The sequence below is a fragment of the Nestor notabilis genome, unplaced genomic scaffold, assembly GCF_000696875.1.
Source record: "Nestor notabilis isolate BGI_N333 unplaced genomic scaffold, ASM69687v1 scaffold3501, whole genome shotgun sequence".
In the NCBI taxonomy this organism is placed as follows: domain Eukaryota; kingdom Metazoa; phylum Chordata; class Aves; order Psittaciformes; family Psittacidae; genus Nestor; species Nestor notabilis.
Window position 1 is genome coordinate 313,665 of NW_009914083.1, and position 23,208 is coordinate 336,872.

General features: G+C 37.3%; 1 protein-coding gene across 1 annotated transcript in view; it reads right to left on the reverse strand.

Moving 5' to 3' along the window:
* GPR133 (G protein-coupled receptor 133) overlaps positions 1–7,871 on the reverse strand; it is a 139,272-nt gene extending 131,401 nt beyond the window's left edge. Inside the window, exons 1-4 of the mRNA XM_010023467.1 lie at positions 7,803–7,871; positions 7,672–7,708; positions 5,019–5,102; positions 387–509 (exon numbers count right to left, since the gene is read on the reverse strand). Coding sequence (XP_010021769.1) covers positions 387–509; positions 5,019–5,102; positions 7,672–7,708; positions 7,803–7,871 — 313 coding nt within the window. The remainder of the gene's footprint in view (positions 1–386; positions 510–5,018; positions 5,103–7,671; positions 7,709–7,802) is intronic.
* Positions 7,872–23,208: the final 15,337 nt, after the last annotated feature.

A 23,208-nucleotide genomic window follows, 5' to 3' on the forward strand; every position in this document is an offset into this window, starting at 1 on the left:
TGCTAAGAGGCCACACTGAAAAATGGTCTCTTAAAACTGTATCTGAAACCTGTAGGACAACTTCTATTGTTTAACTGCAGCTCTTGTATGAATCAAACTTGGTGCCACACGCAAGATTCTAGGGCACTGAAAGCTTATTTTAGTCTTTGTTTGAAATAATTACACCATACATCATTGATCTGAGTAGCTGGTGATTAATTCTAATTTCAATTGCAGTTAGAAAAGACTAAATTTACAGCAACACTCAAGTGATTTAAAAGACACTAAAGGCAAGTGTCAAGCTAGAATTTTAGAGTTCATTCCAAAGAGGGAAGAAACAACAGTCACTGAATTACATAATTTGACAGAAATAAGAAATGAATAAAGCAATGAATAAATTTACCAACCTTCAGGTCCACAAACTTCTGGATTACTAATGCAAGAATTTTGATAGCTTCCAAAGAAGAGAAAGGTAACTCCTTTCTTTTCAGTGACGTAAATTCCTTTGTTCACCATTCCTTCTACAATATCTAAAGGAAAAGCAAAATATAGTTTAATATTTGTATAACTCAAAACTTTCCGGAAACATGATTTTAATAGACTCATATACCTCATATGTTTATCCAGTCCCAACTATAGGTTTACTTTTGTTGGGGGATTTTTTTTTTTTGGTTGGTTGAGGTTTTTTGTTCTGTTTTGGTTTTGTTTGAGTTTGATGGGGCTTTATTTGTTGGTAGTTTGTAGGGTTTGGTTTTTTTCTAGACCCATACAGATAACTCTCATTCCATATCTTCCCCTCTTTGAGGAAGAAGTCAACAAGTTTTGTCTCCGAGAGATAAAATTTGGTTTCTTTTAAAAATTTGAGCATGTATCAGACAATGAAGCAAACATTTCTTGAGCCACTTGAATTCTAAGTTCATCTAGCCAGATTTAGTTGTAAGGTAACGCATTTCTGTTTCCATAGTATTTCCCTTGCCCTTGACGTCACTCTTTTTAATGTTCATACTGAGTATATCTTATTATGTGTGAACTATGCAAATGGCCTATAAAGCAGATAAGAAAGCAGTGAATGGAATTAGGGTTATTTGAAGTTCATTATTAACAGAGTTCACATTTGCTAGCATACTTTTACTATTAGAAAGTAAAAAAATAATTTGTTTATCATTCGAATACAAAACTCCTAGTATCTGAGCAGCCCTAATAACAGTTTTATCATTTCCATACTTCTCCTTAGGTCAGATTTTCCAAGAACTAAACCAGAGTGAGTTAAAACCTAATTGTGAAGTGGACACTTGCACATACACAAGAATGAATGCTTGTGACTTAAACTAAATGGCTAAGCTTATGCTTGTGTAGATGTAGCTAGTTTCCAATCATCAGGTTTCTGCCTGGAGAGTTGTCATTTTCTGTTCTTCCTTTTATCTCCTGGTGTGTTGATGTAAAGAAAAGGAAAAAAACATTAAAAGGACGTATCTATGCAGATTGCTGCTAGCCTTAAACACAAAACCAAACTAAAAAACCTAATCATATTAATCAAAGATGTCATGGTTGACAAAATCTTACTTCCTGGCTTTGCAAATTTGCTTGCTTTTGTCTTTTCTTAATGTATCCTTTAAAAATTATCAAGAAATCGTGAAAAACGGATAACTTCTTTTTCCTTTAAACCTTGAAAGACAAGCAAAAAGAAAATCACCCTATTGTTCTTTATGTTCCTCTGAAATGTAATCTCTGTTTATTTTAAGTGTAACACAGATATTACCAGTTTTGGAGGACCACTGGGGCCCACTCTCCCATGGGCTAATGCTTAGCATGAGGATGTCTCTCCCAGGAATTCCGAGTAATTCAGGTAACATTGCAGGTGTGCTTTTTCAGTAACTTATGATAATGTAAGCATAAACGAACCTTTACCACATGACCACCTGAATCAAAACTCAGTGTTTAACTCTGAATCCAATGTTACAAGAACCATCCAAGCTTGACAAATGCAGAACAAAAAATACGTAAATCCTCACCTACAGTTGCAGAGAAGTTAGAGTAGGCAGAGTCATTGGTATATACAAAGGTAGAGTTATGGGAAGGAAGCACAGTGAAGTTGTGGATTCTTAGAGCTGGGTGGAACAACAAAAGAAAATAAGCAAATAAGCAAAACAATGAATAAACACAATCAGTAATGAATTGACCAGTTCATATCTCTCAACATATAGATGTTGATCAGTGGCCTTTAAAATTATCATGCAAGCACTTCTCCTGAGGACTTGCATGCTTGTGAATGTCACATTCTTTAACTACCCAAGGTAAGTAAAGAAATACAGTATCAGTTAAACATTTTTTTCCTTACTAAAAAAAACAAAAAAAAACCAAAACCAAACAACCCACCAAAACTGAGAAGAAAAACTATTGAGAAGTACAACTGCTGATGAAGGGCTCTGAAATATCATCATGTCGGTAAGGAACTCTAATTATAACAAAAATCATTATACTGGCGCGAAAGCTAAGGGCAATTCAAGTCCCATGTCCAGTTCTCGGCTCCCCAGTACAAGAGAGACATGGACTTACTGAAGCAAGTCCAGTGAAAGGCTGAGAATGCTGGCACTGCTCAGCCTGGAGATGAGTGGGCTCAGGGACCTTATCAATGTGTATAAACACACAACAGCACTAAAGATAGTGCCAGCCTCTCCTTAGTTGTATACAGTGAACAGATAAGAGGCAATGGGCACAAGTCAAAATATGAGAAATTCCATCTAAACATAAGGAAAAAACTGAACTGTTTCATGTCTGACAATAAAATTTTCTTCTCATTTTGATAATTTAACATTGCCCACTGTAATTATTTACCCTGGGCAGGCAAAGAGAACTTGAGGGAATGCCCATGGAAGTAAATAGACATTGATTTGGGATTTAAACCAGCTGAGCTCATAGAAGAGAGGCAAATGCTCTTAAAAGAAAAATTCATGCAAATACCTCAAGATAAAAATACATGGAAAACAAGGGGTCAGATGAGAAACCAGAACACAGCCACATCTTTTTTGTTTGCTATATTTTAAGTTGATTGTTTCCCTTCAATTGCTTCTACTGCTGAGATAATAAAATTAATTTGCTGACACTCTGACAACACAAATGCTTTGAGAGATATAAATCTGGCTTCACACACAATGACTTCAACAAATAAAATGGATTAACATGACGGACAGATTATGATGCTTCAAGGATTTAAGAGGAGAAACATGGAATGAAAATAACTGCATGATGTGATGAGTGGAAAAACAAGGCAGGCTCTAGCAATAAACAGAAGAGTTGTGTAATCAGAATGGTATCAAAAACAAGCAAATTGTCACCTGCATTAAATTACTACAAGAAAACTTTTCTAGTATATCAAAGACAAACCTCAGATAGCTACATAAGAACTCTGCTGGAGGCAGCTGAAATAATATCTGTGTATTATAAGACATAATATAAGCAACTGACAAATATGAACTATCCAGTACAACACTAAAGAAAAAAATCAACACTGTCAGAGTTGCTCTGCACAGAATGAGACTTTTTGCTCCTGGCATCCTTTGCCAACAATAGTAAGACAAAGTCCTCCAAACATTTTTTCAGCGAAGTCATGCAGCTGGCTCCTTGTAAAGTTTTTCAACACAATGTCATAATAGGAGTCAAAGCAGACTACTCATGTGAGCCAGTCCCATTCCTGTAAGTGAAGGTTTGTAGGATCAGGAACTTACTATGTTCTGCTCTATCTTTTCCAAAATACTACTGAAAATATTTCTGAATTTTGCTTAAGTAATGTAATTTAACATAATTTGAAAAATAATCTAACATTAATTGTCAATTGCTCTATTTTATAGCAATTGTGCTCTTTCAAGCACTTTCAAAAATAACTTTGTTGTAACACGACTGCTAAAACAGTGCTAGATATGGAGTGCTTTAATCTTCTTGAAACTACAGTGTCAGAAAGTTACTTTAATACACTGTTCAAGAACTCACATGGTAACTTTTTGTAAGCCAAATTATGATTCTACTGAAGTCAATAGGAATGCTGCCATCAGCCTCCAACAGGAGCAGAATATTGCCCAGATTTATTTCTGGTGAGCCAATTTCATTCCTTTAAGAAGTTTTGTGGCAAGATGGGTCAAAGTTTAAGCTTACAATACATGGATCTTTTTCTCCACTTAGGAACAGGGATTGATATTACCATTTTTGCATAATAAATAACAATAACTTCACAATTTTGTTAACATCTTTCATGTAAGGTTATAAACGTCTCTAACTCCAGACTTAATCTTCTGCATCTTTCTGGGTAAAGATATTACAGTCACCAGTAGTAGCCCAGCAGCTACCCCTTGTAAAAGTACAAAACTGTGTAGCTCAACTTCCAAAGGTGGTAGCCATAGTGTGATAAATACTGGGGAATATACATCAACCCAACTTGGAACTGGCTAAAATGACTTTCAAATCAGTAAGAGTTTTGCCTTACCAAAACTATCTTTATTTTCATTGACTGGAAAAAAAAAATTAAAAATTAAACTAATGCTGCAATACTGCTTTTAAGGGAACACCCAAAAGCAGATAGAAGTGAGTCGACACATACATAAGAACTTAAACTTCTCTTTCTGTAGATGCTACATGGAATTTTCAAATTGCATGAAGAACTTGGGCACTTCACTCCTTCCAGAAAGCAAAAAGAAGCAGGCACTTCACTGCCAGCATAGCCAGCTATCCCAGTCACTGAGTGTATTAGCATGTACCAAAGCAACCAGTAACTGTGATTTCAATGACTCTTTGGATCATAAACCTTTTCTCTTTATAACCTTAACAATGTGTAGACAGCCCATAAAACATCTGAGAATACTCTATAAAAATCAGCTCACAAATACATTATCATTTGGACATTGGAGCACTGCAAAAACATTAAATGAAAAAAATCCCTACTGCTGTGGTACAAAAGCTAACCTCCTTCATTTCTTCTGCTTCCTTTCTACTTACAGACTGCCACAAATACTTATGTTACTGCTCTTGTCAACGAATCCTTTATCTACCTCCATTTGTATCCCGAAATTCGTGAATTCCATCCACATCTTCCAATGGCCAGTAATGGGAAGCTGATGCGAGAACTTTGAACCCTTCCAAGAAACACAAATGAAAAGGTTATTAAAGTAAGGACTAACAAGGAGTGTAGTAAGTCACTACAGAAGAAAGCAATAAAGGAAGTCAATAGGTTAACCAAGATATTTTATGTAAATCAAGTCCAGCACACAAGCAAGATGATAAATCAAATAAAAATGGCAGAGTAGATTAAAACCATCTGATTGATCACTGCAGAAAACCTGTTTTTAAAGCTCAACTGACTTTTATTTTAACTGCACTTAAAATGTGCAACAATCTCTGATTAAAACCCTGTTACTGTACCAGACTGCATTTGTTGAAGTAACAGTCAAGAAAGTCATTCAAGACTAATTCCAAAATATTACTGATAGTTCTAAACACGCTGTAGATAGTACGAAGCGCTGAGAAGGGAAAGCATGGGGAAATATTTAGCTTCCATAGCATACTACTACTGCTCCTGCCTCCTCCATAGGTAACTCAGCTCTCTGTGGTTCACGGGAATAGGAAAAGATACTAGAGAATTCCCAGGAATTTTCATTCCTAAACAATATCTAACAAATTATTCATAATTGACCAGGATCTATTACTGGCCTACCTGACTAGAAATGCTTGCAGTTGTCAAAGAGGTTTTCCCACAGAGAAGGAAGCATAAATAGGTAAGATGGGGATGTCTTTAGAGAAATGGATGAGATTCTATGCCTATACTTTTCCTTTAAATATTTGGAAGACACAGAGAAAGGCACAACTGCTAACAAAAGAAGGGTACTGCCAGCATAAGATAATAATGACAGAGTAAGCACATACAAAACCCAATCTAAAAATTCCAGGCAATCCAAACTTAACTAAGCTGAGCGTGACAAAGCATGCCAAGGAAACAGGATCTAGGAACAAGGATTTCTGCATTTACATAAACTAAATCTGGACATGTGCTTAGTTCTACCTTCAAAAAACATAATTCTGGCTGCTGCAAAAGGAAGTTATAAATTTCTATGCTATTAAGAGCATCCACATAGGCTACCTGTGCCAACGTACCTCCATCTGACTTTAATCAAACTACTAGTTCTGCTCTGCAGAGCACAGAACATGCCTGCTGTTTCACAGTGTGCTTATATACAAATATCTCTTGCTCCCATTAACATCTTTATGCATCAAAATAGAAAAAGGATTAAAGTTAAGAGAGGTGGTAGAAAGAAAAAAAAAATTGAGACAAACAGAAATGAAAAATCCAGGGAGAAAATAATTTGCTGCCAAAAAATCTGTCACAATGTGGCACAAAAATTTTATTAGCAGTAGTAGCAGCATCACAACAAAGCCATAGTTGGCATCAAGCTCCTAAGAACCAGCTATATTTTAAGGAGCTTACGTTTAAAAGCTTGAAAACATGGGCAAAAATAATTGGAAGGAAAACAGACATACAGCAAAGTGAATTGCCTAGACCCACACTGCATGTCTCCGGCTTTCCCAGCTCCCAGTTCTGAACTATACAAAGGCACGCTGTTGCCCCACTACCAGCCAATCAGCCCTGAGAAGACCTCTGAAAACAAATACCTGTTCCAAGTATAAGCTTAATTCAAGGCAATATGCCTTCCATAGCTAACTATGCCGTGTTTAGGACAAAACTACAGGACCTGTTTACAAACCAAGTTCCAATCCAGGAAGCATCACTCAGTGACACTTACACATGCACACACACTATACTACAAAATAAGTGTTGTGTAATGTTCTCCCTTACTGCAGGAAGCTTTTTTCCCCCCCATACTGTTTCATCACCTAGAAGCCACTGATCCTCATCTGTAGGAAATGAGACTGTACTTTTTTGTTTTCCAGTGAATCCAGAAGAAACTAATGGATCTGAAGCTACTGCAATAGCATACAACATGGCTTTGCCACATCACAATGTATTTCATTTGAAAATAATTACATATGGTTAAAGCTTAAAGCACGAAGCAATACATGCACTGCTAAAGCAGTAAAATTGTACTTGTACACCACCATGAGGCTTGAGGTTAAACTATTTATATAAAACCAGAAGAATTCTGCAGTTACACATACAGACCCCAAGTAAGCTTTGTGTAAGTTTTTTCTACATCAAAAACATATGAGAGATCCTTATTATGGTCTATAACCAATTTAAACTTAAGCACGAGGACTGGGAAGAGGCGAAATGACTTGAAGCCATGCAGAAATACTGCAAAGTATACAAGCTGGCATATCTAACTCTAAATCATTGAACTGAAAATGCTGAACACACTGAGGGGAGAAAAGAAAACAGGCTGAGTAGAAGTCTGATTCAAAAACTCACGCTGAAAAAAAGTATTAAAACATAAACAGCATATGTTTTCTACCTGTTGAATACAAACCATTTTTCTCCCATTCTGTGCAGAATATTCAGTAGGTAAGTTACTGAATTTAAAATGACTGGTACAGTCTGATACTTTAGACTATGGCATTTTTAATACATAGCTGACATCAAACGTAGGATCACAGTTTCTTTGGAGCTACTAAGAAAAATGAAAAAATAGAAACCAAAAAAGCAAAGAAACATTTAAACACATTGTCATAAAATGGAAATAGAACATTCCTTACCTGGGTGTTTGGGTAACTGGGAATAGTTTCCATACACCTGCACATAAAACATTACATAATGAGAAAGTAAGGCAATATTTGCTAAGAGGAATCCAAATATATCTCAATACTGACCATATTCAGAACATTACCTGGTACTTGTACTGAAATAAAATCAGCAGAGAATAATGACAAGACAGCAGAGATGGTAAGTTCTCCATGGTCTATTTAAAGTAAAAAGTAAAACTGAAATCAAATTCCTGTAAGATTTCAATCACAAGTTTTCCTTTGCCACTTCTTGTATTAAAAGGTACATTTTCCATGAAGTTTCAGAAAGTCCATTCCTTCAGTGATGGCAAAATATCCTTCCAGACCTTTAAGTAGTATTTGTTTGCTTCACACTTTGATCTCTTCATTTAACTCTAAGTAAATTACCGTGATTGGAGGAAAAATTAAAAGAAATGTGCATCAGATCCAAAAGTTGTACTGTTCCATGGAAAAAAGTCAAATATTTCTGTTACAATCTGTGCCAAAAAGAAAATATCTTGTTTTCAACTTTCTTCCTATGGTTGCCTTTTCCTTTCAAACTGCTTTCACGTTGTCAGAGATCTGAAGCCAGTTTTAGTTTTGCGAGCAAGAAAACGTAGTTCCTTATAGCACATGGAGTGTATAACTCTCACTATTCCTCCAAAACTGAGCTGAAAAGAGTTGCTAACTCCTCGCCTGTCCAGCTCACGTTTGCACCTCCATCCCAGATCTTTTTGGGTGGAGAGCAAGTCTGAGTGATGTCATGCTTTCTCCTCAAACTTTGTCCCATTCTGGTACTCTATTTATATCACGTTGCTGCTTTCTCTTTTCTGGGTCCTAACACCAGCCAGCTAGGAACAAGTGGAAACAAATGAATGTGCTTCAGCAAACACATAAGAGAGATTACAGCTCTTAGCAAGCTGCACACTTAAAAAGAATCGAAGGCACAACAAGTGTTCTTAATTCAAACACCTAAGAAAAAGGAAACAGGTTGTGGACAGAGTTCTTGAAGGAAAGCTAAGATATATTTATTAAAACAGATTGTATTTCTGCCTGAAGAAGCATGACTTAAAAAAAAAAAATACTGAATTAAATCACATGGCACTCTAAGGGATTAATTTTACTGTATATGAAGAAGGGGAAACTGAGGCATTAAAGATTTTACTGATTTGCTCAAAGCTGCACAACAAAACTAGTAGAGGAACTAGGAAAATACTTTTATAGTTGCTTTTTATATATAAAAGATTTAAATTATTTTTATAAAAGCCTCCCAGTTACACTCTGTCATAAATATTAGCCATCATTTTACATGGAAAAGAAAAAAAAGCAACTAAAACTTGTGGATAGTCCTCCTTTAATTTGCTCCTTTATGGTAAAATCTTGTTTTCAGTTCCCTCCAAGTTCTATTTTCAGTGAAATAAATGGTAAGAGTAGTATTTTTAACAAAGTTAGATAAGCTTTCCATCCCCCTTCATTTCTCCCCTTTTCTTTATCCTCATACGAGCAATTTCAAGGTGGTGCAGGCAAGATCAGAAACCAAAAATCAGAATCAGACCATGTTAATATCGCAACAAAATTCAAATTATTTTATTTACCTTTGCTTTTGCCAAAAGCTACGTCAATAGATTGGATCTTGTTTTCAGCCCCAGATGCTTACTCACACAGCAAAACATTCTCTGCCTAAAATCAATGGACACATAAGCTCCTGATTATACGAAACGGACCACGATTCCTGCTCCCATGCCTGTCACTGCCCCGCTATGCCTTATCTTCTGATCATTAGTTATCCTTCCCTCACTCCCCATCTATTTTGTGGCTCTTGGCCCCACCTCCCCAGGTACCTCAATTTGCCTGGTTCCTTTTCTTAGCTCTATTCCGTATAGTATATTAGCCCTATTACTTGTCTCCTTCATCACAACTTCTGCACCAAACTCTAGTCAATTATAACTTTTAGGATGAAACAGTTTTACACTGACACTTTACATTGAGATTATACAGTTGGAAGCCCAGCTGGTGGTAGGTGTGTCCCTGACTTACCCAGCTTATCCATACTCTGGATGTACACTGAACTTCTGAAGCTTCTGCTGGTAACTAGCCTTAGTTACCATCTGCATCCTTGCAGATGACTGAGGAGTAGATGGGACTCCAGGGTCCATGGACTAATGCGATAAAAATTAATTGTGGACATTCATGTGGCACATAAATGTTTCAATGCTACCAAAAGTTTAATATTACAAAATTGTGAATTTCAATTCCTTAAAAAATATAGTTTCCCCATGTAGTTTAAACCAGTCATTTCTGTTCATTTCTCTCTAGGTTTCTGTTCATTGTTCATTTCTCTCTAGGTTTTTTGACTCCTTTTCTCATTACTGTTGGCCACAAACTCTTCTATACCCTGAAAGAAAAGGAGGAATTCTGTGTAAATCTGAGGAATTCTGCTTCATGTACTGACAAGTAGAGCCACCCTTAGAAATAACAGAGCTACAACTAAAAGTCCAGAGAAAAGCTAAAATGTAGAAAGAAAAAGACAGGAATTTGAAATATTTGCCAAGAGAGGCCTGTCAAGGGAAAGAATATGCTTACCAAAACAATTGTGAGAATCCAAGCAAACATCTACACTGCCAAAAATTTCTGTGGAAACAGCAAATCACAAGCAGACATTGGAAATTATTTGCAGATACAAATTCTGCATTTATTCCTGTGATCCTCTGGAAACCTGAACTGAAAAGTCACACTGCTCCCACCACAGACCAGAGGCAGCAGTGGGCATCTGGCACGCAAACAGTAACTGATCCAACGCTTGGAAGACAAACAATCACAGTAGATTGCTCTTCAAGAACCTGCAGATAAAATGATGTTCATTAAAAGTACTTGCATGTCAATAAAGGCACAAAGGTCTGCATGTGCTGGCTAACTGGGCAGCTCACACTAAGACTGCTGGATACTTTCTCCCAAGCACAGCTCTCCCACCCTGCTGCCCTGCTAAGGGTCAGGAAGGAGAAAGCTGTGACCCCGTGTTGCAGTGCTGGGGGTCCACTGAAAGGCTCTAGATTTTTCAGTCCGACTTAAGCAGAGAGCAGAAAAAAGGCCAGGGAGGAAATGCTCTGCAGCTCAGACATTTGCCAACAGATAGAATGAGTTCCCTATACACAACAGAAAGCCTGATGATGTGTAGCAACAATCACAGGCTTGCAAACAGCACTGGGAAATAATGTGCCCCAGCTTTCTCTCTCTCCATACCCCCCCTCCCCCCTTACCTTTTGCTTTTTTGGTGGAATGGGGGTGTTTCAAAGACAAAGGTTTAACAAGAAAAGCAGCTCAGTTGTTATACTGTGGTGATGCTGGTTGCAACACTTTCACAGCAATATGAGTGTGATCTACCATGCAAAAATTAAACTCTTCAGTTCCATTTGCAGCTTTCTGTGTTCACCTCATATTTATTCAGGATGATTGTATTATTGAAACAGAAAAATCAGCAAATGCTGTAGCTGACATTTGCCAGGAAACAAAAAATAACCTGAAGTTAAAAATCTTTATTGCTAACTATGTAAATACAAGCAGAGAGAACAATCCTTTAAAGACTGCTTTATACTAGAGAACGCAAACAACCTGTAATACTGTTTTCTTCCTTTGTTTTCATTGGAATGATTAACTTTCCACAAGAGAGCTGGTGCATAATTGGGACTGAAATGTTTTAATAAACATCTTAGAAAGGAGTTACTTTAAGAATAAATACTAACTAGATTTTGTAAAACTTCTCTAATGTCAGTCTCTACTAATAAATCAATAAATATCGTGGATTTGAATAACTCCGCAGTCAATCTGTTTCTTCGTCAGTAATTGAAGTTATTAACGTGATGGTTACAGCTGATATATCAGCATCCATCCACTTAAATTTGAAATTTTAGTGCTAAGTTTTCTAGCTTGTTATGGACATCCAAGATAAGTAGCTGTAGAATTGATTTAGTTCATTTACACAAAACCCCTCACGGTTTCACATACTAATTTGGCTCTCCTTTGCTAAAAGAATATCCTTGTACCAACTCTCTTAAAACTACTCAGATGTACATAGGTGCAATTTGATTAGATTTGCACAACTGTAAGGAACCAGAACAAGATCTTCTACCAGGCTTGCCATGTTTTCAATGCACACCTTTATACCAGCAGTTCTTTTCATGATGAGTATAAATTATTTATTCACAGACCTTTAAAGGAAAAACAGTTTCACAGATGAAGGGGTCAGCTCTAACACAGTTTACTACCTTTTCCTTATATCATCTTATTCCAATACAGATTTGTGAGCCCATTCCAAGGAAGATTTTTGATCACCAAAGGGATGATTAAAAAAAAACAAAAAAAAAACCCCACAACACCAAAGTTATTCCTATACTTATAAAGTTGGTCTTGATAAGACTGTAGGAATGGGAAGGTCTTGCACTAGCTCTCAGACCAAGTTTGGTATATTCAATACCAAAGCAGCACATTGGAGTTGCATTTAGAAACTCTTGCAGTGTTCACACTCAGCAACAGTCTTATCTAACTACTGTACAAGGACAAAAAAAATACAGGGTGAAGACACTGTCCCTGCTAACTGCACTCCCATCATTTGATAGGAAAACCATCTGTGTCAGTCACCTGACCCTTTGACTTGGGCATCCCTATCCCACAACCTCTGCCTGGATTCTGCAGCCACCTTCCTAAACCAGGGACTGTGGCCTCAGCTGCTACATTAGCCTTCCCCCGCCCATTTCTAAAGTATGGCTGCAACCAAAGCCACCTTACCGCAGCTGAGACTTAAACACCCATAACCAAGAAGAGCAGTTCTGGTTGCTACTATGTCAAACTTCACTATAGCTTCACTTCTATTGCTCTTTGCACAATATTCAGTACATTGAACTACAAAACTCAAATGCTTATTCTTGCATTCAGGACCAAGATGAATTTCATCTTAACATCCCATCTACCTTCTTTTAAATCATCTATTAGAAAGATGGGTTGGGAGGGGGTTGTTGTTGTTTTGTGGGTTTGGGTTTTTTTTGAACAGAAATCAACTTATAGGCCTAAAGCTCCCTGGAAAGAGCCGCCATTTCTAAAGTTCCTATGCTGAATAACAGTTGCTTCTGGGTCTCAAACTTACAACTGTAAGAATCAAAAACATGAATGGATGTGGTTCTCTGTTTACACAGAAATAAACTCACTGCATAAATGCAGGTTAATAACAGGATGATTAGGGCCATTCTTGAGGGAAAAATAAGAAGTTTGGTGTGCTTCGGAGCAGGGACGGGGTCAAGAGTGACAAGCCACAAAGTACAGAGGGATTTGGTCACGTAAAAAGAATCAAATTTGGTTTTCCACACTCACTGAAGAGGGGTAAGAGGTAGCAAAGCTTGGTATTGCTATAGAACATCGCAGGAGTGAATGACAGAAAGGGCTGTTCAACCTCCATTATTGGACGTCTTGAAGGACAGGCTGGACAAACATCAACTATGACAACAGTCTTACCCTGCAGCATGAGGATGAGCTACATTAGTTCTTTCAGACCAATCCATCTGTATTTTGCCACGATTCTATAACTGAGATCATTGATGTATTTGTATTTTCATTTTTTCCTTATACAAAATCTTAACTTTGGCTAGCACCAACACTAAGATTTTCAACGCAAATCCTGTAACGGAGATTTGAATTTCCAATACATAGCCAACAAAACCCCTCAATGCATTATAAAGAACAACTTTAATTAAATAAAAAAAAGAATAAAAGTAACTTTCTAGACCTTATGGGAAAGGATTACACATAATGATTTTGTACAAACTATAAAAGCTAGTATTGCCTTTGAGAGAATGCATGCTACGGGAGAGACATGGAAGCTTTACTAGCATGGGAAACAGTTAAAATACACACAGATTTTATTATCCTCACGGTAGTGCTGTGATTAACAGTAGGCTGATTCTTGATAAAGTGCAGCTCCTCAGAGTTGTGACCTTCAAGAGCACAAAGATAATGCTGTGAATCAGCAGCTATCACATGTGGTGTGATGCGTTGCTATGAGTTTTTAAAGTAGGTCCTCCACTTTGGTATGGATCCACCAGTACAAAGATGGCTGCTGATGAGCAACTCAAATGCTTCTCCCATCAGTAAAGAACCACAAAAGCTATGAAGAAAGCTTCATAGATAGAATAACTTCAGGCATTACAGTTATTTGCACAATGCCACCTAACAGAAGACGATCAAAGGGTGGTAGTGGCCATTGCATGACTCTGGTTGTTAGGATACATCAAGTAGTAAAGACTATTTTGGCAAAATTGGTAAGAAAATAAGCTACACTCATGAAAATACTGCATGAAGTAGTCTTTGAGTTGACTATACTGAAAAGCACAAACTAAACAGTTCTAAGGAAAAAGCAAACAAAAATCCTGGAGTTAATTCAAAAAGGCTAACACTACCATGGAAAAATATTTTTGTAATTAACAAAATGAGAAGTTGCTGGTTGACACCAGAAAACAAAATACAGCTTTTTGGCAATGAAGTTTAGGCCTAAACAGATGAAAATACTTTTATTATGCTATATATGTCATCTTATGCTCACTTCATTTATATATTCTTCCTGAAAACGTTAAGAACCTGATGATTCAGAGACCAAGCAAGCAGGTGAATGACATCATACAATTAGACATTTCACTTTTCTTTGAATTATAGCCCATTTAGTAATTGCTGGTAGATTAATCTATTGTCTATTTACTCTGTCATCCTGTTCACTAGACTTGTAGCATACTGTGGCAGTGCCTTGAACATCTTCCTCCATACACTGAAGAAAACATTTTTGAATAGTTTAGACTTTTGTGTAAATCCTAGATTTAATCAAATCCTATTATATGAGCATTAATATCAAGCTTACTTATTACTGGGTAACTGTATGAACAAAACATTATAGATTCTTTATGTGATTAAACCAAATCTTACTTGCCAAGAAGCCACTGCTTGTAACTGCATATTTTTTGGTGTCTTTCAGGTAGTGAGATTTTCTTTATTATGTAAGTATTTCACCATGATAGTTTTGCCTTTCAAATTTGTGCCAATTTTTCCTCCTACAGATTTATTTAATTCTTTGTTGCTCTTCTGGATAAAAGCAACTCCATGAAAGTTTCATTCAACTGCTTTGTGAAACAAGTTTACTAGCACAAATGGAGAGCACACCAGAAGCCAATGCAAATTACTTGGCAGTAAGAACATCTGAGCCTATTATAGATGTACATATTAAAGACTTTTCATTCTATGGGGAATAACACAGTTCCTGTCGTTTGTAGTTTACTTTAGATCTAAGTAGCAAAAGCAATGAGAGGGTGGGGACAGAAGTCAAAGAGCTGGATAAAACATTGTTAGTAGCTTCTAAATCTGCTAGATCTGAAGAGTCATCAAATCTGACATGCAACCCATTCATTTAAAAGGATGAAAACTGAATTCCAGAATTAAGATCCAGCCTAAGCCCTGCAATTTTAGATACTGAGTCCTGGGATTTTAGTTCTCCATTGATAGAAGAGGATCAATACATAAACCAAACCCTAGCATAAATTCTCTTGCCTGCGCTCTCTTGACCAATGTGACTCCTACTGGTTCATTCTTCACTCTGCTGTAATGCTATTTAATAATCTGACTGAAGAAATCTCATCAGTAAGCTACAACAGCCATCCCAAAGATACTAAAACCACAAACACACTGGAATCATGGAACTAGCTGAAATCATATTTTCAAAACAATAAATAAAATCCATTTGTATCTGTCACTGTTCATACTGCAGGAAAGCAAATTAAATCTAGCATTCAAAATGGGGTTTTGACCATGAAAACAGGCATGATATGGAGATAAAAAAAATCCCCCCCCCCCCTTTTCTATTTCTAGGGGATTTGTCACTGAGATTTTCATAGACTTAAGTAAATGTCATTTCAGATGTCACCTGCAGCTGGAGACGATTGACATGACCTTCTTCAGAACCTTTTTAATTAGAAATACTGATTTTTCAAGAGATTAAGTGTTTCCCTCCTTTCTCTTGGTCTCTAAGCCTTTTTTAGCACATGCAAAGTCAGCTGGGGTGAAGAACAGGAGGTAGAATAACCAAGGAAAACCAACATCAACATTCACATCTGTAAAACTAAATATGGAAGGAATAGTTCTGCAGTCAAGGCAGTACCTGTCAAAATGGCATTACAAACTTAAGATGTCAGAGTTCGAGTAGTCAGTGATATATGCCATGTATTTAGAAGTAGGATTTACCCACTGCTCAGAGTGAATAAGAACTTTAGTCCTCTGCTAGCAGTAAACCGATAGTAGCAAGTACCCACTCAATAGAGGTCAACAGAACTGAAATACAAAGTTCTGAAAGCATAATTAATTAACCCAAGCAGATAGCACAATTTCTTTCTACCAGTTTTACAAACGTAGAAGGTTTTATAGCTATAAATTTTAATTCGCACTTATTCTGCAAGTCTGATCTATAATATTTCCACAAAAAACAAGTGGGTTTTTTTTCCACGTTGTTCTGAAGCTTCCAGGTCAGGACCTGGTCTTGGTTGTACACGGCACCATGCACCTATCAAAGAGGCAGCACCTACATGTTTAAAAGCCTATAACCGAAGCACTTGAAGAGCATTTGCAAAATTAATTCACTGGAAGAAGCAGTAAAACGGGTAATAGAAAAATGCTTGCCCCAGGGTATAAGCCTTTTAAACTGCAATACAGAATACGTTACATGCCTAAAGCATATTTATCCTTTACATGTTACTAAATGTCCCAGCTATTTATCTGATCTGGAAACAGTCAAGTTATTCACCTACAAGAAAGTGGTGAAACATCTACCTGACAAGTAATCTTTGAGTTGCAGGTGTTAAAGTAATTTTCTCAAGCAGTTTGCATTTAAATCACAGAAGTTCCAGCAAAGTCAGCTAACCTGCACAAACCAAGATGAATGATGGAATAAACTCAGTTATGTTCTGTTACTTCCATTTCTTCTATTTAAAGCTTTTTGCTATGGTATGCCATCAGCACTACCTCAAGTGCTTTCCAGGAAAGAACAGTATGTGATCAGCCCCTCTCATGTAAAGGTACAGGAAGTTCTCACAATTTGTTGGATACTAGGTGGCCTTTATTTTAAATTTCTGTTGTGGAGTACCATTTAGCCATGTCCTCAGTTGCCAAGGCAGTTTTGGCATTTCCCCCTCCCTCTCCAATCTGTGTCTTTCTTTCCCCCCTACTGCTTTCTTTTATTTGCTTTGAAATCTAATAGTAGACTTCTCTTAAGTAAAATTGCTATTAGTTAAGTTTTGGAATCATAGAATCAACTAGGTTGGAAAAGGCCCTTAAGATCAACATCCTAGTTACCCCAGGACCACCAAGTCTACCACTAAACCATTAAATTCCACTAATGTTTTATGACATTAATCATTAGCACATTATTAACATACGAGTATGTTCTTCTCTAGTTATATCATCTTTCTTCATACCTTTTCTGGCAACCCACCTTGTGACATGCTTTCTTCTTCCTGCTTTTGAGGTCTTTCATATTCCTTCTCATGAATTAGCCCTTTACAACAGAGGTGTCATCTCACTGCCTCATGCAACATTCTGCTTGTTGCTTTATCTTACCAACAGCTTAAGCTGTGCTTCCGAAGATGCCACTTTTTGTGCCACGTTGCCCAGGCTTCTCCTGTGCAATGGCTGCCATTAGTTCCATGAGTCCTACACATTCAGCTAGGAATTTGCCTGTGTAGTCAGTCAATTGCGTTCTCCAAACTGAACCAAGGACCTCAGCTGGACAGCAGGGATGCAGTTTATCACCTACGAAACATGCAGAGCGTTTGAAGAACTTTGTGAGGTTAACATTCTCCAGCATAACTAGACAGAACTATCTTAAAGCTGTTCTTCCAGCCCTCATTTTAAATCTGAAGGTCTGAGTGGAGGGACATCTCTCTCCCTTACAGTCTCTTTACAGTAAGAAAAGAACTATAGTACTCAGAATCCTTCAAGCTTTCTGTTGTTATTTATACTGCAACTTGACTACAAGATCAAGCCATGAGTTACACAACACAGTACTGTGCTAGATTTAGCTATTATGTTTTCCTGCCACGTTTTTGTTTTGCGCTTAATGCACTGATATTTTTTTCCCCAGGTAATGTTTTATTTTAATTCCATGTCAGTTATCAAGATGTTGGCTGGTTCCTTATAATTTTTGATTCTTTTAAATCTAAATTTACTGAAAAGTAGGGAAAAGTACATGATGGCAATGCTAGAACATTGCTATGCTAACAGCATTAAGGTAACAAAAATCTTCCCATAAGTTACTGTCTCAGTCTATTTCACGGATTTAAGAAAAAATAACCCTATTAAAATTCCTATTCACCTTGTTTTGAAGTAAACAGTATTTAAAAAAACAAAAACAAAAACACCCAAAGCCCCACAAACACCTCTTACATGCTCCATTTAAAATTTTTATCAAGTAGCATCTACACATGCATAACCATTTGCTACTGTTAATAAACCTAAGCGCATACCTTCTGGAATACATAACACTTGTGCAGCCCCAACAGGTGTATTTCAATTTAACGCAATCATGCTGGAGCAAAACAGCTACACAGGCAGAGTGCCCCACCGTGCGGCTGTGACTGGTACCACAAAAGCAATCCTGAATGTTCCAACTCCCATTGAACTTTTTAACCTACATCAGACAGGTTTAGTTAGTAAGCTCAGAACTACACATGTACTTCAAGCCTCACATACCTGGCAATAACTCCTGCACTTCAAATTACAGATGATGTGTCTCTAACAGCTCTTTTATACATGATTTTTGACTAACTACTGCACTCGTCTGCTATAGTTTGAAAAAAAAAAAAAAAAAAAGGTTTATAATTAGACATCAATTTAGGTATTCAAGTAAAACTGGCAAATCATCAAAAGGCAGAATCAAAAGGCAACGAGTATGAAGAGAATACTTCTTTACTATGACCCACCTTTTTATTTATAAATTGATCAAACCCCTTCGATTTGCTTTCTTTCCCTTAAACACTTGCCCTGCAAACCCCATCTGAAAGTCAGAAATTTTGGCAAGTTTTTTTTATGGTGTAATCCATCAAAAGAAGCCTGACAGGAAAGTTATCTCTTATTTTCAGTATAAGGAAATCACACACTGCTTCCCTCCAGTGCTATTTTCAAATGTCTCTAAGATGTGAAAGAGTCATCAGCAAGTTACCACTGGGCTTGTGTAGTGAAAAGCTTACATAGTAGCATCAATGGAACTTAGAACTTCAACTAGGAAAAAATCAGACCGTGGCACTGGGCCCTGCAAGCTCTCACCTGAGAAACTGAAGGCAAACAAGAACTATTTACATTAGCCACTTGATGTGCTACCTTTAGTTTAACACTTAAGAAGACTTAAATAGCTGTATCAAGGGAGATCCTGACACTTCAGATTATAATCAGTGATTCTGTCACTTAAGACAATCATAATCAGAAGGACACTGGTTAGTTTTCATCTTAAATGTTACTGACCACAACCACCTGAGCTTCCTGGCTGTGAATCAGGACCTTCTCAGTCCTGATTAACAACATGCCAATGTGGAAACAGGCAACTGAGAATAAGCTAAGATCATGCCTTTTAATAACCTGGAACTATACTGATGAAATTCAATTTTGAATACTTGCATTAAATGCTAAGTCTGTGACTTCAGAGATAGTGGATCCAATATTGAAGCTCTTGCTCGTTTTATAAGAATATGAAAGTCTCTTTAACACGCATCTGGGAGAGATTTGTTCTCAGTGTGTCCCCCACCAAGCAAGTAACAGAAATACAGGAATCTAATCCTTTAAATCACAGCATTCCAGGATCACAGCAACATAGACACCAACTATGGCTAATAAAAATAAAAATCAAGCAACCTGTTCCTATACTGAACTAGTGCTCTAATACGAACTTTGGCCCATTTCAGTGGTGCAGCTTGTAGAAGACGAGAATTTTGGTGAAGCGGCATTTATTCACTGAATAATGTATTCACTTTGTGAACTACAAGAAAATTATCTACCCAACGCAATTAAACTTATTTGCCTCATATGTTCAAATCTGTACCCTAAGAAGATTTAAGACTCTGTACTAAATAACTAGCCTTCTATCTCAACATTCCTACAATCAGTCAATAACTAGATAGATAAAGAGGCTATGGTTTGGCTCGTCAGCAAGTCCCACCAAGCCTGTTCAGCAGTTTATCCTATAAAGCTCTCTTCTCCAGCTTAAAATTCTTACAAGTTTAACTGTACCTATTTATCAAGCAGCCAAGGGAGCTCTAAATCAGAATGAGGCAACGGGTGCTTTTTGCTGTCTTTGCTGGAAAGGCAATAGAGTTTGCACCACAAAGACAGTTGCCAACAAGCCAGAAGGCCATGAAGACTCAGAACCACTACTGTCCTTCCCAGTCTAAGGACCTGGGTGTTCTTTGAAAAAGCTGCTGGCTTAGGTCAGCACAGTCACTCATATTCTCCCAACACAAGTATCAGTGATGTTTCCTGATTTTGACCACTTGCAAGTTATCAGATTATCAGAAGTGCTAAAGGACACATGCAAGGAAAAACTTCATGAGATGCTCATAGAGCAGCTTGTCCTAGGAAAAAGATGCTTAAAGGCAAACTTTTCAGCTCAATTGAAAAATTGCCACGTACACAAAAACAGCCTATAAATTAATGCACCCATAGGAAAACAAACTGACCAAAGCAGTGGCAGACTTAGCTTTTCAGTTACTTGGAAGACACTGGGCCCTCTTAAACCAGGACTGATAGCGATCAGCTGCTGCCAAAAGACAGATGAGGAAACCAACCAGTACTGCCAACCCAGGCCAGAATTACCAGCTTCTATCACCGTATGCCTGTTTCAGGAAGGCAAAGACAGAACATTTTGCCTCAGCACTGTTTCCTCCACGAGTTTAGACTAAGGCTGTATGAGCCACACAACAGAACCATTTCTAAAGGAAAAAGGCAAATTTAACTCGCAGGCATAATAGGGGCGGAGTTCATCCTTCCTGGCATACAGATTTTCAATGTCTGCAGACAAGTGTTCTCCACTGTTTCTAAAAAAGATTTTGTTGAAAATCCTGGAAGCTAGGGTTGCCCTTGGAGCTCCCAAGGAAGCCCATAACACTACATTGAAGGATTCAGTGAGAAGCAGCAAAACATTTCCTCTGCCAGTTTCTTAAGCTGAAGCTTTTGCCTTACCTATTTTACACATGCACTAGTTCTCCAACTACTCTAATACAACTCTCTGGGCTGGGGCATGTAGAACAGCCAAGAGTTTTATGAGAACTAGGAACAGCAAATGGCCCAGTGCCTCACCCTGCTTTTGGAAGTTAAAGCTGAGCATTTTCTGTAGTGACAAGTCCCTAAAAAACAATCTGAAACCAGAGATCTTAGTGTCAGAAAACTCGCCAAGCAGTGCGTAGGGAACAAACCAACTCCCACAGTCTGATCAAATCACAAAACAATCAAGCACATAGAGCAAAGTCAATACTGCAACGAAGGATTTCAGTCTCACCAATTCAGTCCTGGTAACAGTAGAGCACCGGTACAGACTGATACTATGACTATTCAGTACAGAGGGTCTTAGAATGCAAGTTTTATTTTCCTTGTTACTTGACTAAATAGAAGAATTTTATTTTGCTTAGACCCAACTAGTGAAAAACTTCCAAGAAATGTTATTATATAGTTAAAGAACTATAACTGAGAAGTGTACACACACATATTAAGGCTACCTGCATTATTTAGAATCGCCAATTTACAAGGACTGAATGTGACAAACTGAGCGTAACACTGCGGACTTAATTCCACTTCCAAAACATTTCCAGTTCAAGAGAACTTTACAGCAGGCCTAGTATTACTGCCTGCATCAGAGATGGAAGTTTTTCTGACTGAGAAGTAACACTGAATATTACAAAGCAAAGCTCATTGCAGTTATACTAGTCCTTAAACAGCTAATTTGCATTTCATAGATCTCTTCATGTGTTTTGTAAGAATTCACACTTAGTACCTTTGTGCAGCAGGCGAGTTGTAAAGATGACACCAAACACACTGTGAAACAATACAAACGTAACTTCAGTGCTGCTGTTTTTCTTCTTAAGGCATATCAATACTGCAGAAGTACTGAAGTCTTCTGTATCAATTTGTGGTTTTTAAACAGTGCATTTTCAGAAGCCAGACAGCTTGAAAATAAAAAAGCTACCACATCTAGTAAAGCAGCAGCAAATAGTCAAGCTAGCGGTATTAACCAAGACACACACGCAGGTAAATTAGTAAACATAAAGAACCTACAATATGAAGTTAAAGCAAGATGATGCAGCAAAAAGAGTCAATGAAATATTAAGCGGGAGTTTGCTTTCTGATGAATTAATTACATAACATCCCTCATTTTCATTAAGAGTTCCAGGTCCTAAACACAACTCATTTTCACCGATTTGCTAAAAAACAAAAACCAAACAGTAACACCATCAAATCCCACAGAACTCCAACTTGCACTAAGTTAAAAATGATTCCTTTACAACAGTATTGCAGAAATAGTAATCATAGTCCACACATTTTGCTACCATGAGTAGTTAAATATTCAAGTAGGAGTTATGCACACAAACATGCAACTTAAAAGGAATAAATGAAATGCTCCACTTTATTAAGAAACCAAAAATACAAAACTGAAGAGTCCAAGGCTTCATATACTCAACCACTACTGAAAAAATTGTATTTTCAACTCAGTTTTGCTTACTAGGAGTACTAATATTGACCGGGATTCATCTCTACAAGGTAGTGTTGACATTTTCCACCATTTGTGCTGTAATAAGCTAGTTTCAAATTAAGAATTTGTTGCAGTTACAGTGAAGTCTAGATATTTATATAAATGTGGTCTTAAGTTAATATGCCATTTTGTAGCAAAGAGCTTTTTAGCTCAAACTACAGCCGTTTTCTAGTTAGTGAATTTTACGATGCTTAGAGTTTGTTTAATCAGCTAGAGCTCTACTGATTGATGTTCCATGCAAAGATACAGCTTTTAAGTCACCCAGAAGAGCCAGATGACGTTTTGTTTCTGGCTACTAAAAACACAGAGCTCTGTGAAAGCATACTGTATTAAAACATATTAAAAGTTAAAGATTCCAAAGACTGTATCTAATGGTAGCATACATAATCAGAACTACATGCTTCTCCCTCCAAACACCCTGCAGACCACACACATTCCCATTTCCACAGGAATGTTGATCCAGCCGTGCTTACCAGTCAAGTGTTCACTGTTTTAGTTTTACCTGCAGGTAGTTCAGCTTTCCTCGCGTTCTTAATCTGCTTCAGGAAATCAAGGAAAGGTTAACTGTTAGCTCTGAGTTAGCAAGAGTAGTGTAACATGAGAAGCAGGAGGGAAAAGAACAGAGAATGAGAACTGCAGCAGACAAAGTATTACCCTCAACCAAAGAACAGAAGACACTTCGAAGGGTTTTCCTAACAATGCATGAAAAGTTCACTTGCTTA